This window comes from Hypanus sabinus, chromosome 1, assembly GCF_030144855.1.
Source record: "Hypanus sabinus isolate sHypSab1 chromosome 1, sHypSab1.hap1, whole genome shotgun sequence".
NCBI lineage: Eukaryota > Metazoa > Chordata > Chondrichthyes > Myliobatiformes > Dasyatidae > Hypanus > Hypanus sabinus.
In genome coordinates, this window is record NC_082706.1 from 62,868,919 (window position 1) to 62,885,438 (window position 16,520).

At 49.5% G+C, this 16,520-nt stretch overlaps 1 protein-coding gene across 2 annotated transcripts in view; it reads left to right on the top strand.

Annotated features, from left to right (window-relative positions):
- Positions 1–16,520, top strand: part of LOC132394365 (fer-1-like protein 6) — a 362,114-nt gene that overhangs the window by 268,300 nt on the left and 77,294 nt on the right. For both annotated transcript variants that reach the window (XM_059970429.1, XM_059970435.1), the window contains exon 14: positions 15,005–15,056. In XM_059970429.1, coding sequence (XP_059826412.1) covers positions 15,005–15,056 — 52 coding nt within the window. The remainder of the gene's footprint in view (positions 1–15,004; positions 15,057–16,520) is intronic.

A 16,520-nucleotide genomic window follows, 5' to 3' on the forward strand; every position in this document is an offset into this window, starting at 1 on the left:
TGAGTGTGATGGATCGTGACTGTGTGTGATGGATTGTAACTGAGTGTGCTGTACGTGACTGAGTGTTATGTACGAGACTGAGTGTGATGGATCATGACTGAGTGTGCTGTACGTGACTGAGTGTGCTGTACATGACTGAGTGTGCTGGATCGTGACTGACTGTGCTGTACGTGACTGAGTATGCTGGATCGTGACTGACTGTGATGGATAGTGACTGTGTGTGATGGTTCGTGACTGAGGGTATTGTACGTGACTGAGTGTGATGTACGTGACTGAGTGTGCTGTACTTGACTGAGTGTGCTGTACGTGACTGAGTGTACTGTACTTGACTGAGTGTGATGTATAGTGACTGAGTGTGATGGACCGTGACTGAGTGTGCTGTACGTGACTGAGTGTGCTGTACATGACTGAGTGTGCTGGATCGTGACTGAGTGTGCTGTACGTGACTGAGTGTGCTGGATCGTGACTGAGTGTGATGGATTGTGACTGACTGTGCTGTACGTGACTGAGTGTGATATACGTGACTGACTGAGATGGATCGTGACTGAGTGTGATGGATCGTGACTGTGTGTGATGGATCGTGACTGAGTGTGCTGTACGTGACTGAGTGTGCTGGATCGTGACTGAGTGTGATGGATCGTGACAGAGTGTGCTGTACGTGACTGAGTGTGCTGGATCGTGACTGAGTGTGATGGATCGTGACTGTGTGTAATGGATCGTGACTGAGTGTGCTGTATGTGACTGAGTGTGATGTACGTGACTGAGTGTGATGGATCGTGACTGAGTCTGATGGATCGTGACTGTGTGTGATGGATTGTGACTGAGTGTGCTGTACTTGACTGAGTGTGATGTACGTGACTGACTGTGATGGATCGTGACTGAGTGTGATGGATCGTGACTGCGTGTGCTCTACGTGACTGAGTGTGCTGTACTTGACTGAGTGTGATGGATAGTGACTGAGTGTGATGGATCGTGACTCAGTGTGCTGTACGTGACTGAGTGTGCTGGATCGTGACTGAGTGTGATGGATCGTGACTGTGTGTAATGGATCGTGACTGAGTGTGCTGTACGTGACTGAGTGTGATGAACGTGACTGACTGTGATGGATCGTGACTGAGTGTGATGGATCGTGACTGTGTGTGATGAATCGTGACTGAGTGTGCTCTACGTGACTGAGTGTGCTGTACATGACTGAGTGTGCTGTACGTGACTGAGTGTGCTGGATCGTGACTGAGTGTGATGGATCGTGACTGAGTGTGCTGTACGTGACTGAGTGTGCTGGATCGTGACTGAGTGTGATGGATCGTGACTCAGTGTGCTGTACGTGACTGAGTGTGCTGTACGTGTCTGAGTGTGCTGTACCTGACTGAGTGTGATGGATCGTAACTGAGTCTGATGGATCGTGACTGTGTGTGATGAATCGTGACTGAGTGTGCTGTACGTGACTGAGTGTGATGTACGTGACTGACTGTGATGGATCGTGACTGAGTGTGATGGATCGTGACTGTGTGTGATGGATCGTGACTGAGTGTGCTCTACGTGACTGAGTGTGCTGTACATGACTGAGTGTGCTGGATCGTGACTGAGTGTGCTGTACGTGACTGAGTGTGCTGGATCGTGACTGAGTGTGATGGATCGTGACTGATTGTGCTGTTCGTGACTGAGTGTGATGGATCGTGACTGTGTGTGATGGATCGTGACTGAGTGTGATGGATTGTGACTGAGTGTGATGGATCGTGACTGTGTGTGATCGATCGTGACTGAGTGTGATGGATCGTGACTGTGTGTGATGGATCGTGACTGAGTGTGCTGTACCTGACTGAGTGTGATGTACGTGACTGAGTGTGATGGATCGTGACTGAGTGTGATGGATCGTGACTGAGTGCGATGGATCGTGACTGTGTGTGATGGATCGTGACAGAGTGTGCTGGACCTGACTGAGTGTGCTGTACGTGACTGCGTGTAATGGATCGTGACTGCGTGTGATGGATCGTGACTGAGTGTGCTGGACCTGACTGAGTGTGCTGTACATGACTGAGTGTGCTGGATCGTGACTGAGTGTGCTGTACGTGACTGATTGTGCTGGATCGTGACTGCGTGTGATGGATCGTGACTGAGTGTGCTGTACGTGACTGAGTGTGATGGATCGTGACTGAGTGTGATGGATCGTGACTGAGTGTGATGTACGTGACTCAGTGTGCTGTACGTGACTGAGTGTGCTGTACGTGACTGAGTGTGCTGTACTTGACTGAGTGTGATGGATCGTGACTGAGTGTGATGGATCGTGACTGAGTGTGATGGATCGTGATTGTGTGTGATGGATCGTGACTAAGCGTGATGGATCGTGACTGAGTGTGGTGGATCGTGACTGAGTGTGCTGTACGTGACTGAGTGTGCTGTACGAGACAGTGTGATGGATCGTGACTGAGTGTGATGGATCGTGACTGAGTGAGCTGTACGTGACTGAGTGTGCTGTACATGACTGAGTGTGCTGGATCGTGACTGAGTGTGCTGTACGTGACTGAGTGTGCTGGATCGTGACTGAGTGAGATGGATCGTGACTGATTGTGCTGTACGTGACTGAGTGTGATGGATCGTGACTGTGTGTGATGGATCGTGACTGAATGTGATGGATTGTGACTGAGTGTGATGGATCGTGACTGTGTGTGATCGATCGTGACTGAGTGTGATGGATCGTGACTGTGTGTGATGGATCGTGACTGAGTGTGCTGTACCTGACTGAGTGTGATGTACGTGACTGAGTGTGATGCATCGTGACTGTGTGTGATGGATCGTGACAGAGTGTGCTGTATGTGACTGAGTGTGATGTACGTGTCTCAGTGTGATGTACGTGACTGAGTGTGATGTACGAGACTGAGTGTGATCTATGTGACTGAGTGTGCTGGATCGTGACTGTGTGTGCTGTACATGACTGAGTGTGCTGTACTTGACTGAGTGTGATGTATTTGACTGAGTGTTATGGATCGTGACTGCGTGTGATGGATCGTGACTGCGTGTGATGGATCGTGACTGAGTGTGATGGATCGTGACTGAGTGCGATGGATCGTGACGGTGTGTGATGGATCGTGACTGAGTGTGCTGGACCTGACTGAGTGTGCTGTACGTGACTGCGTGTGATGGATCGTGACTGCGTGTGATGGATCGTGACTGAGTGTGCTGGACCTGACTGAGTGTGCTGTACATGACTGAGTGTGCTGGATCGTGACTGAGTGTGCTGTACGTGACTGAGTGTGCTGGATCGTGACTGCGTGTGATGGATCGTGACTGAGTGTGCTGTACGTGACTGAGTGTGATGGATCGTGACTGAGTGTGATGGGTCGTGACTGAGTGTGATGTACGTGACTCAGTGTGCTATACGTGACTGAGTGTGATGGATCGTGACTGAGTGTGATGGATCGTGACTGTGTGTGATGGATCGTGACTGTGTGTGATGGATCGTGACTAAGCGTGATGGATCGTGACTGAGTGTGGTGGATCGTGACTGAGTGTGCTGTACGTGACTGAGTGTGCTGTACGAGACAGTGTGATGGATCGTGACCGAGTGTGATGGATCGTGACCGAGTGAGCTGTACGTGACTGAGTGTGCTGGATCGTGACTGAGTGTGATGGATCGTGACTGTGTGTAATGGATCGTGACTGAGTGTGCTGTACGTGACTGAGTGTGATGTACGTGACTGAGTGTGATGGATCGTGACTGAGTGTGATGGATCGTGACTGTGTGTGATGGATCGTGACTGAGTGTGCTGTACGTGACTGAGTGTGCTGTACGTGACTGAATGTGATGTATCGTAACTCAGTGTGATGGATCGTGACTGTGTGTGATGGATCGTGTCTGAGTGTGCTGTACGTGACTGAGTGTGATGTACGTGTCTGAGTGTGATGTACGTGACTGAGTGTGACGGATCGTGACTGTGTGTGATGTATGTGACTGAGTGTGCTGTACGTGACTGTGTGTGATGGATCATGACTGAGTGTGCTGTACGTGACTGAGTGTGCTGTACGTGACTGAGTGTGCTGTACGTGACTGAGTGTGCTGTACTTGACTGAGTGTGATGGATCGTGACTGAGTGTGATGGATCGTGACTGAGTGTGATGGATCGTGATTGTGTGTGATGGATCGTGACTAAGCGTGATGGATCGTGACTGAGTGTGGTGGATCGTGACTGAGTGTGCTGTACGTGACTGAGTGTGCTGTACGAGACAGTGTGATGGATCGTGACTGAGTGTGATGGATCGTGACTGAGTGAGCTGTACGTGACTGAGTGTGCTGTACATGACTGAGTGTGCTGGATCGTGACTGAGTGTGCTGTACGTGACTGAGTGTGCTGGATCGTGACTGAGTGAGATGGATCGTGACTGATTGTGCTGTACGTGACTGAGTGTGATGGATCGTGACTGTGTGTGATGGATCGTGACTGAATGTGATGGATTGTGACTGAGTGTGATGGATCGTGACTGTGTGTGATCGATCGTGACTGAGTGTGATGGATCGTGACTGTGTGTGATGGATCGTGACTGAGTGTGCTGTACCTGACTGAGTGTGATGTACGTGACTGAGTGTGATGCATCGTGACTGTGTGTGATGGATCGTGACAGAGTGTGCTGTATGTGACTGAGTGTGATGTACGTGTCTCAGTGTGATGTACGTGACTGAGTGTGATGTACGAGACTGAGTGTGATCTATGTGACTGAGTGTGCTGGATCGTGACTGTGTGTGCTGTACATGACTGAGTGTGCTGTACTTGACTGAGTGTGATGTATTTGACTGAGTGTTATGGATCGTGACTGCGTGTGATGGATCGTGACTGCGTGTGATGGATCGTGACTGAGTGTGCTGTACGTGACTGAGTGTGATGGATCGTGACTGAGTGTGATGGATCGTGACTGAGTGCGATGGATCGTGACGGTGTGTGATGGATCGTGACTGAGTGTGCTGGACCTGACTGAGTGTGCTGTACGTGACTGCCTGTGATGGATCGTGACTGCGTGTGATGGATCGTGACTGAGTGTGCTGGACCTGACTGAGTGTGCTGTACATGACTGAGTGTGCTGGATCGTGACTGAGTGTGCTGTACGTGACTGAGTGTGCTGGATCGTGACTGCGTGTGATGGATCGTGACTGAGTGTGCTGTACGTGACTGAGTGTGATGGATCGTGACTGAGTGTGATGGATCGTGACTGAGTGTGATGTACGTGACTCAGTGTGCTGTACGTGACTGAGTGTGATGGATCGTGACTGTGTGTGATGGATCGTGACTAAGCGTGATGGATCGTGACTGAGTGTGGTGGATCGTGACTGAGTGTGCTGTACGTGACTGAGTGTGCTGTACGAGACAGTGTGATGGATCGTGACTGAGTGTGATGGATCGTGACCGAGTGAGCTGTACGTGACTGAGTGTGCTGGATCGTGACTGAGTGTGATGGATCGTGACTGTGTGTAATGGATCGTGACTGAGTGTGCTGTACGTGACTGAGTGTGATGTATGTGACTGAGTGTGATGGATCGTGACTGAGTGTGATGGATCGTGACTGTGTGTGATGGATCGTGACTGAGTGTGCTGTACGTGACTGAGTGTGCTGTACGTGACTGAATGTGATGTATCGTGACTGAGTGTGATGGATCGTGACTGTGTGTGATGGATCGTGTCTGAGTGTGCTGTACGTGACTGAGTGTGCTGTACGTGACTGAGTGTGATGGATCGTGACTGAGTGTGATGAATCGTGACTGAGTGTGATGTACGTGACTCAGTGTGCTGTACGTGACTGAGTGTGCTGTACGTGACTGAGTGTGCTGTACTTGACTGAGTGTGATGGATCGTGACTGAGTGTGATGGATCGTGACTGAGTGTGATGGATCGTGATTGTGTGTGATGGATCGTGACTAAGCGTGATGGATCGTGACTGAGTGTGGTGGATCGTGACTGAGTGTGCTGTACGTGACTGAGTGTGCTGTACGAGACAGTGTGATGGATCGTGACTGAGTGTGATGGATCGTGACTGAGTGAGCTGTACGTGACTGAGTGTGCTGTACATGACTGAGTGTGCTGGATCGTGACTGAGTGTGCTGTACGTGACTGAGTGTGCTGGATCGTGACTGAGTGTGATGGATCGTGACTGATTGTGCTGTTCGTGACTGAGTGTGATGGATCGTGACTGTGTGTGATGGATCGTGACTGAGTGTGATGGATTGTGACTGAGTGTGATGGATCGTGACTGTGTGTGATCGATCGTGACTGAGTGTGATGGATCGTGACTGTGTGTGATGGATCGTGACTGAGTGTGCTGTACCTGACTGAGTGTGATGTACGTGACTGAGTGTGATGGATCGTGACTGAGTGTGATGGATCGTGACTGAGTGCGATGGATCGTGACTGTGTGTGATGGATCGTGACAGAGTGTGCTGGACCTGACTGAGTGTGCTGTACGTGACTGCGTGTGATGGATCGTGACTGCGTGTGATGGATCGTGACTGAGTGTGCTGGACCTGACTGAGTGTGCTGTACATGACTGAGTGTGCTGGATCGTGACTGAGTGTGCTGTACGTGACTGATTGTGCTGGATCGTGACTGCGTGTGATGGATCGTGACTGAGTGTGCTGTACGTGACTGAGTGTGATGGATCGTGACTGAGTGTGATGGATCGTGACTGAGTGTGATGTACGTGACTCAGTGTGCTGTACGTGACTGAGTGTGCTGTACGTGACTGAGTGTGCTGTACTTGACTGAGTGTGATGGATCGTGACTGAGTGTGATGTACGTGACTCAGTGTGCTGTACGTGACTGAGTGTGCTGTACGTGACTGAGTGTGCTGTACTTGACTGAGTGTGATGGATCGTGACTGAGTGTGATGGATCGTGACTGAGTGTGATGGATCGTGATTGTGTGTGATGGATCGTGACTAAGCGTGATGGATCGTGACTGAGTGTGGTGGATCGTGACTGAGTGTGCTGTACGAGACAGTTTGATGGATCGTGACCGAGTGTGATGGATCGTGACTGAGTGAGCTGTACGTGACTGAGTGTGCTGTACATGACTGAGTGTGCTGGATCGTGACTGAGTGTGCTGTACGTGACTGAGTTTGCTGGATCGTGACTGAGTGAGATGGATCGTGACTGATTGTGCTGTACGTGACTGAGTGTGATGGATCGTGACTGTGTGTGATGGATCGTGACTGAATGTGATGGATTGTGACTGAGTGTGATGGATCGTGACTGTGTGTGATCGATCGTGACTGAGTGTGATGGATCGTGACTGTGTGTGATGGATCGTGACTGAGTGTGCTGTACCTGACTGAGTGTGATGTACGTGACTGAGTGTGATGCATCGTGACTGTGTGTGATGGATCGTGACAGAGTGTGCTGTATGTGACTGAGTGTGATGTACGTGTCTCAGTGTGATGTACGTGACTGAGTGTGATGTACGAGACTGAGTGTGATCTATGTGACTGAGTGTGCTGGATCGTGACTGTGTGTGCTGTACATGACTGAGTGTGCTGTACTTGACTGAGTGTGATGTATTTGACTGAGTGTTATGGATCGTGACTGCGTGTGATGGATCGTGACTGCGTGTGATGGATCGTGTCTGAGTGTGCTGTACGTGACTGAGTGTGATGGATCGTGACTGAGTGTGATGGATCGTGACTGAGTGCGATGGATCGTGACGGTGTGTGATGGATCGTGACTGAGTCTGCTGGACCTGACTGAGTGTGCTGTACGTGACTGCGTGTGATGGATCGTGACTGCGTGTGATGGATCGTGACTGAGTGTGCTGGACCTGACTGAGTGTGCTGTACATGACTGAGTGTGCTGGATCGTGACTGAGTGTGCTGTACGTGACTGAGTGTGCTGGATCGTGACTGCGTGTGATGGATCGTGACTGAGTGTGCTGTACGTGACTGAGTGTGATGGATCGTGACTGAGTGTGATGGGTCGTGACTGAGTGTGATGTACGTGACTCAGTGTGCTATACGTGACTGAGTGTGATGGATCGTGACTGAGTGTGATGGATCGTGACTGTGTGTGATGGATCGTGACTAAGCGTGATGGATCGTGACTGAGTGTGGGGGATCGTGACTGAGTGTGCTGTACGTGACTGAGTGTGCTGTACGAGACAGTGTGATGGATCGTGACTGAGTGTGATGGATCGTGACCGAGTGAGCTGTACGTGACTGAGTGTGCTGGATCGTGACTGAGTGTGATGGATCGTGACTGTGTGTAATGGATCGTGACTGAGTGTGCTGTACGTGACTGAGTGTGATGTACGTGACTGAGTGTGATGGATCGTGACTGAGTGTGATGGATCGTGACTGTGTGTGATGGATCGTGACTGAGTGTGCTGTACGTGACTGAGTGTGCTGTACGTGACTGAATGTGATGTATCGTAACTGAGTGTGATGGATCGTGACTGTGTGTGATGGATCGTGTCTGAGTGTGCTGTACGTGACTGAGTGTGATGTACGTGTCTGAGTGTGATGTACGTGACTGAGTGTGACGGATCGTGACTGTGTGTGATGTATGTGACTGAGTGTGCTGTACGTGACTGTGTGTGATGGATCGTGACTGAGTGTGCTGTACGTGACTGAGTGTGCTGTACGTGACTGAGTGTGCTGTACGTGACTGAGTGTGCTGTACTTGACTGAGTGTGATGGATCGTGACTGAGTGTGATGGATCGTGACTGAGTGTGATGGATCGTGATTGTGTGTGATGGATCGTGACTAAGCGTGATGGATCGTGACTGAGTGTGGTGGATCGTGACTGAGTGTGCTGTACGTGACTGAGTGTGCTGTACGAGACAGTGTGATGGATCGTGACTGAGTGTGATGGATCGTGACTGAGTGAGCTGTACGTGACTGAGTGTGCTGTACATGACTGAGTGTGCTGGATCGTGACTGAGTGTGCTGTACGTGACTGAGTGTGCTGGATCGTGACTGAGTGAGATGGATCGTGACTGATTGTGCTGTACGTGACTGAGTGTGATGGATCGTGACTGTGTGTGATGGATCGTGACTGAATGTGATGGATTGTGACTGAGTGTGATGGATCGTGACTGTGTGTGATCGATCGTGACTGAGTGTGATGGATCGTGACTGTGTGTGATGGATCGTGACTGAGTGTGCTGTACCTGACTGAGTGTGATGTACGTGACTGAGTGTGATGCATCGTGACTGTGTGTGATGGATCGTGACAGAGTGTGCTGTATGTGACTGAGTGTGATGTACGTGTCTCAGTGTGATGTACGTGACTGAGTGTGATGTACGAGACTGGGTGTGATCTATGTGACTGAGTGTGCTGGATCGTGACTGTGTGTGCTGTACATGACTGAGTGTGCTGTACTTGACTGAGTGTGATGTATTTGACTGAGTGTTATGGATCGTGACTGCGTGTGATGGATCGTGACTGCGTGTGATGGATCGTGACTGAGTGTGCTGTACGTGACTGAGTGTGATGGATCGTGACTGAGTGTGATGGATCGTGACTGAGTGCGATGGATCGTGACGGTGTGTGATGGATCGTGACTGAGTGTGCTGGACCTGACTGAGTGTGCTGTACGTGATTGCCTGTGATGGATCGTGACTGCGTGTGATGGATCGTGACTGAGTGTGCTGGACCTGACTGAGTGTGCTGTACATGACTGAGTGTGCTGGATCGTGACTGAGTGTGCTGTACGTGACTGAGTGTGCTGGATCGTGACTGCGTGTGATGGATCGTGACTGAGTGTGCTGTACGTGACTGAGTGTGATGGATCGTGACTGAGTGTGATGGATCGTGACTGAGTGTGATGTACGTGACTCAGTGTGCTGTACGTGACTGAGTGTGATGGATCGTGACTGTGTGTGATGGATCGTGACTAAGCGTGATGGATCGTGACTGAGTGTGGTGGATCGTGACTGAGTGTGCTGTACGTGACTGAGTGTGCTGTACGAGACAGTGTGATGGATCGTGACTGAGTGTGATGGATCGTGACCGAGTGAGCTGTACGTGACTGAGTGTGCTGGATCGTGACTGAGTGTGATGGATCGTGACTGTGTGTAATGGATCGTGACTGAGTGTGCTGTACGTGACTGAGTGTGATGTATGTGACTGAGTGTGATGGATCGTGACTGTGTGTGATGGATCGTGACTGAGTGTGCTGTACGTGACTGAGTGTGCTGTACGTGACTGAATGTGATGTATCGTGACTGAGTGTGATGGATCGTGACTGTGTGTGATGGATCGTGTCTGAGTGTGCTGTACGTGACTGAGTGTGATGTACGTGTCTGAGTGTGATGTGCGTGACTGAGTGTGATGGATCGTGACTGTGTGTGATGTATGTGACTGAGTGTGCTGTATGTGACTGTGTGTGATGGATCGTGACTGAGTGTGCTGTACGTGACTGAGTGTGATGTACGTGACTGAGTGTGATGGATCGTGACTGAGTCTGATGGATCGTGACTGTGTGTGATGGATCGTGACTGAGTGTGCTGGACATGACTGAGTGTACTGTACATGACTGAGTTTGCTGGATCGTGACTGAGTGTGCTGTACGTGACTGAGTGTGCTGGATCGTGACTGAGTGTGATGGATCGTGACTGAGTGTGCTGTACGTGACTGAGTGTGATAGATCGTGACTGAGTGTGATGGATCGTGACTGTGTGTGATGGATCGTGACTGTGAGTGATGGATCGTGACTGAGTGTGCTGTACGTGACTGAGTGTGATGTACGTGACTCAGTGTGCTATACGTGACTGAGTGTGCTGTACGTGACTGAGTGTGCTGTACTTGACTGAGTGTGATGGATCGTGACTGAGTGTGATGGATCGTGACTGTGTGTGATGGATCATGACTGAGCGTGATGGATCGTGACTGAGTGTGATGTACGTGTCTGAGTGTGCAGTACGTGACTTTGTGTGATGTGTATGATTGAGTGTCATGGATCAGGACTCTGTGAGATGGATCGTGACTGAGTGTGCTGTACGTGACTGAGTGTGATGTACGTGACTGAGTGTGATGGATCGTGACTGTGTGTGATGGATCGTGACTGAGTGTGCTGGACCTGACTGAGTGTGCTGTACATGACTGAGTGTGCTGGATCGTGACTGAGTGTGCTGGATCGTGACTGAGTGTGATGGATCGTGACTGAGTGTGCTGTACGTGACTGAGTGTGATGTACGTGACTGACTGTGATGGATCGTGACTGAGTGTGATGGATCGTGACTGAGTGTGCTCTAAGTGACTGAGTGTGCTGTACATGACTGAGTGTGCTGGATCGTGACTGAGTGTGCTGTACGTGACTGAGTGTGCTGGATCGTGACTGAGTGTGATGGATCGTGACTGAGTGTGCTGTACGTGACTGAGTGTGGTGGATCGTGACTGAGTGTGATGGATCGTGACTGTGTGTAATGGATTGTGGCTGAGTGTGCTGTACGTGACTCAGTGTGCTGTACGTGACTGAGTGTGCTGTACGTGTCTGAGTGTGCTGTACTTGACTGAGTGTGATGGATCGTGACAGAGTCTGATGGATCGTGACTGTGTGTGATGGATCGTGACTGAGTGTGCTGTACGTGACTGAGTGTGATGGATCGTGACTGTGTGTGATGGATCATGACTGAGCGTGATGGATCGTGACTGAGTGTGATGTACGTGACTGAGTGTGCTGGATCGTGACTGAGTGTGATGGATTGTGACTGAGTGTGCTGTACGTGACTGAGTGTGCTGGATCGTGACTGAGTGTGATGGATCGTGACTGATTGTGCTGTACGTGACTGAGTGTGATGGATCGTGACTTAGTGTGATGGATCGTGACTGTGTGTGATGGATCGTGACTGAGTGTGCTCTACGTGACTGAGTGTGCTGTATATGACTGAGTGTGCTGGATCGTGACTGAGTGTGCTGTACGTGACTGAGTGTGCTGGATCGTGACTGAGTGTGATGGATCGTGACTGTGTGTGATGGATCGTGACTGAGTGTGATGGATTGTGACTGAGTGTGATGGATCGTGACTGTGTGTGATGTACATGACTGAGTGTGATGCATCGTGACTGTGTGTGATGGATCGTGACAGAGTGTGCTGTATGTGACTGAGTGTGATGTACGTGACTGAGTGTGCTGTACGTGACTGAGTGTGATGGATCGTGACTGAGTGTGCTGTACGTGACTGAGTGTGATGTACGTGACTGGAGTGTGATGGATCGTGACTGAGTGTGATGGATCGTGACTGTGTGTGATGGATCGTGACTGAGTGTGATGGATCATGACTGTGTGTGCTGTACGTGACTGAGTGTGATGTATGTGACTGAGTGTGCTGTACATGACTGAGTGTGATATACGTGACTCAGTGTGCTGTACGTGACTGAATGTGCTGTATGTGACTGAGTGTGATGTACGTGACTGAGTGTGATGGATCGTGACTGAGTGTGATGGATCATGACTGAGTGTGATGGATCGTGACTGTGTGTGCTGTACGTGACTGAGTGTGATGTATGTGACTGAGTGTGCTGTACGTGACTGTGTGTGATGGATCGTGACTGAGTGTGCTGTACGTGACTGAGTGTGATGTACGTGACTGGAGTGTGATGGATCGTGACTGAGTGTGATGGATCGTGACTGTGTGTGATGGATCGTGACTGAGTGTGCTGGACATGATTCACTGTGCTGTACATGACTGAGTTTGCTGGATCGTGACTGAGTGTGCTGTACGTGACTGAGTGTGCTGGATCGTGACTGTGTGTGATGGATCGTGACTGAGCGTGATGGATCGTGACTGTGTGTGATGGATCGTGACTGAGTGTGCTGTACGTGACTGAGTGTGCTGTACGTGACTATGTGTGCTGTACTTGACTGAGTGTGATGGATCGTGACTGAGTGTGATGGATCGTGACTGAGTGTGCTGTACGTGACTGAGTGTGATGGATCGTGACTGAGTGTGATGGATCGTGACTGAGTGTGATGGATCGTGACTGAGTGTGCTGTACGTGACTGAGTGTGATGGATCGTGACTGAGTGTGATGGATCGTGACTGAGCGTGATGGATCGTGACTGTGTGTAATGGATCGTGACTGAGTGTGCTGTACGTGACTGAGTGTGCTGTACGTGACTATGTGTGCTGTACTTGACTGAGTGTGATGGATCGTGACTGAGTGTGATGGATCGTGACTGAGTGTGCTGTACGTGACTGAGTGTGCTGTACGTGACTATGTGTGCTGTACTTGACTGAGTGTGATGGATCGTGACTGAGTGTGATGGATCGTGACTGAGTGTGCTGTACGTGACTGATTGTGATGTACGTGACTGGAGTGTGATGGATCGTGACTGAGTGTGATGGATCGTGACTGTGTGTGATGGATCGTGACTGAGTGTGCTGGACATGATTGAGTGTGCTGTACGTGACTGAGTGTGCTGTACTTGACTGAGTGTGATGGATCGTGACTGAGTGTGCTGTACGTGACTGAGTGTGATGTACGTGACTGACTGTGATGGATCGTGACTGAGTGTGATGGATCGTGACTGTGTGTGATGGATCGTGACTGAGTGTGCTCTACGTGACTGAGTGTGCTGTACGTGACTGAGTGTGCTGGATCGTGACTGAGTGTGATGGATCGTGACTGATTGTGCTGTACGTGACTGAGTGTGATGGATCGTGACTGAGTGTGATGGATCGTGACTGTGTGTGATGGATCGTGACTGAGTGTGATGGATTGTGACTGAGTGTGATGGATCGTGACTGTGTGTGATGGATCGTGACTGTGTGTGATGGATCGTGACTGAGTGTGATGGATTGTGACTGAGTGTGATGGATCGTGACTGTGTGTGATGGATCGTGACTGAGTGTGCTGTACATGACTGAGTGTGATATACGTGACTCAGTGTGCTGTACGTGACTGAATGTGCTGTATGTGACTGAGTGTGATGTACGTGACTGAGTGTGATGGATCGTGACTGAGTGTGCTGTACGTGACTGAGTGTGATGTACGTGACTGAGTGTGATGGATCGTGACTGAGTGTGATGGATCGTGACTGTGTGTGATGGATTGTAACTGAGTGTGCTGTACGTGACTGAGTGTGCTGTACGTGACTGAGTGTGATGGATCGTGACTGAGTGTGATGGATCGTGACTGTGTGTGATGGATCGTGACTGAGTGTGCTGTACGTGACTGAGTGTGATGTACGAGACTGAGTGTGATCTATGTGACTGAGTGTGCTGGATCGTGACTGTGTGTGCTGTACTTGACTGAGTGTGATGGATCGTGACTGCGTGTGATGGTTCGTGACTGAGTGTGCTGTACGTGACTGAGTGTGCTGGATCGTGACTATGTGTGATGGATTGTGACTGTGTGTGATGGATTGTGACTGAGTGTGAAGGATCGTGACAGAGTGTGATGTACGTGTCTGAGTGTGATGGATCGTGACGGTGTGTGATGGATCGTGACTGAGTGTGATGTACGTGATTGAGTGTGCTGGATCGTGACTGAGTGTGATGGATCGTGACTGTGTGTGATGGATCGTGACTGAGTGTGCTGTACGTGACTGAGTGTGCTGTACATGACTGAGTGTGCTGGATCGTGTCTGAGTGCGCTGTACGTGACTGAGTGTGCTGGATCGTGACTGAGTGTGATGGATCGTGATTGAGTGTACTGTACGTGACTGAGTGTGATGGATCGTGACTGAGTGTGATGGATCGTGACTGTGTGTGATGGATCGTGACTGAGTGTGATGGATCGTGACTGAGTGTAATGGATCGTGACTGTGTGTGATGGATTGTGACTGAGTGTGCTGTACGTGACTGAGTGTGATGTACGTGACTGAGTGTGCTGTACGTGACTGAGTGTGCTGTACTTGACTGAGTGTGATGGATCGTGACTGAGTGTGATGGCTCGTGACTGAATGTGCTGTGTTTTGTAGCTTGGCCCCGGTGGAACATTTTTTTCGTTTAGATGTATATATGTGTTTGTTTGAATGACAATAAATTTGATCTAATTCTCTACTTTTAACAACATCTTCCTGTTTAGGCAAAGCTGAAAGTTTCAAGCTCCAGTCAACACACCAAGGAAACTGAGAATGGTGAGACTTTAATGGGAATGGGCATAATGAAGAATTCATATACGTAATGGAAACATTAAGTTTGTCCCCCTAGTGAACAGGAATGCTGGCCAGTGCCAGTTGAACCATTCGCTTCTGAATCCCTCTGCCCATTTAACAAACTCACGAGCATGGGAAAAATGAATTCCCCTGAGCTGAATCTTTAACCCATCCATAAGAGGCAGCTGTAGCAGTACCGTGAATGTGATTAAATACCCTGGGCTGTGTTCCAAAGCAGATATTGTGTTATTGCAAGAGCAAAAATGGTAGGAAAATAAGGTAAAAAAGCATAATAAATCAGCCTTTCAGTCAGTTAATGGCGTGCTTGGATGTAGGATCAACCAAAGGTGTGATTGGTTTTTAATGTATTTTTTACAATCACAAAACCCTGCTGCACATTAAGAACTTTAAGCACTGCAGGTCTATGCCATCAGCGAGTTGCTCATTGTTGGAGAAACTGAAGGAGCTGGTCTTGGTCTGGACCGTGATGCCCCCTGCGACAGAGAGACGTTGATATCCGAAGGAGGTGTGCAGTCTAATAGCGAGTGATCATCTTAGTCGCTTTTCTTATGATCACAAAACCCTTTAGGAGATTGTTAATGTGGAATGCTGCAAGTGCAATTCACTGATTTATTGGTGGGCAGAGCGGATGCTGCACACCTCAGTCACAGCGAGGACTAGGCCTCTGGCCGCGGAGTTGAAGCCCCCAGAGGGTGGTGGCAAAGTTGGCACTCCAGTGGGTGCTGCAGCTGTCTTGTCAGTGGAGTGCCGGAGACGAGGTGGCAAGGCATCCATGCTGGAGTTGGTACTTCTCCTGGTGTTCGCTCGACATCTGCAGCATTCTTTTTTTTGTGACTGTCTTTTCCTGCTATCTTATATCTGCTTGCTATCTTACATGTGTTACCTGTGTCTTGTGCTCTGTATGACTGTGTTTTGCACCATGGCCCTGGAGCAATGCTGTTCCGTTTGGGTATATTCATGGGTATTCGTGTATGGTTGAATGACAATTAAACTTGAACGATGATGGGAAGGCAGAGCAGACTAGATGGGCCAAATGGCCTAACTCTTCTCCTGTGTCTTATAGTTTTATGGTCTTAATACCTGGCCAATTTGTTGGAGTGTCTCTCTGACATACAGTCTGAAATAAATGCTTGTAAAAAGTGAATGCAAAGAAAAATGCATGTCACAACTGAATTTCATGGTAAATTGAGCTGAAGGGATAACAAATATGATTCTGATATTGGTTCTTCTGTGGAGACTATGTTGGCCAACCACTTGGTGGAACATCTCCATTGGGTCCACAAAAGTTTTCGGCAGTTTCCAGGAGCCTGTAGCTTTCATTTGGCCTCCCATTTCCACTTTAACTTGCTTGCCTTGCTTCAAGTAAATTCAAACTACACCCATAGTTTTGGACCCCCATGTTTCATTTTAATTGAAGCTACAAAA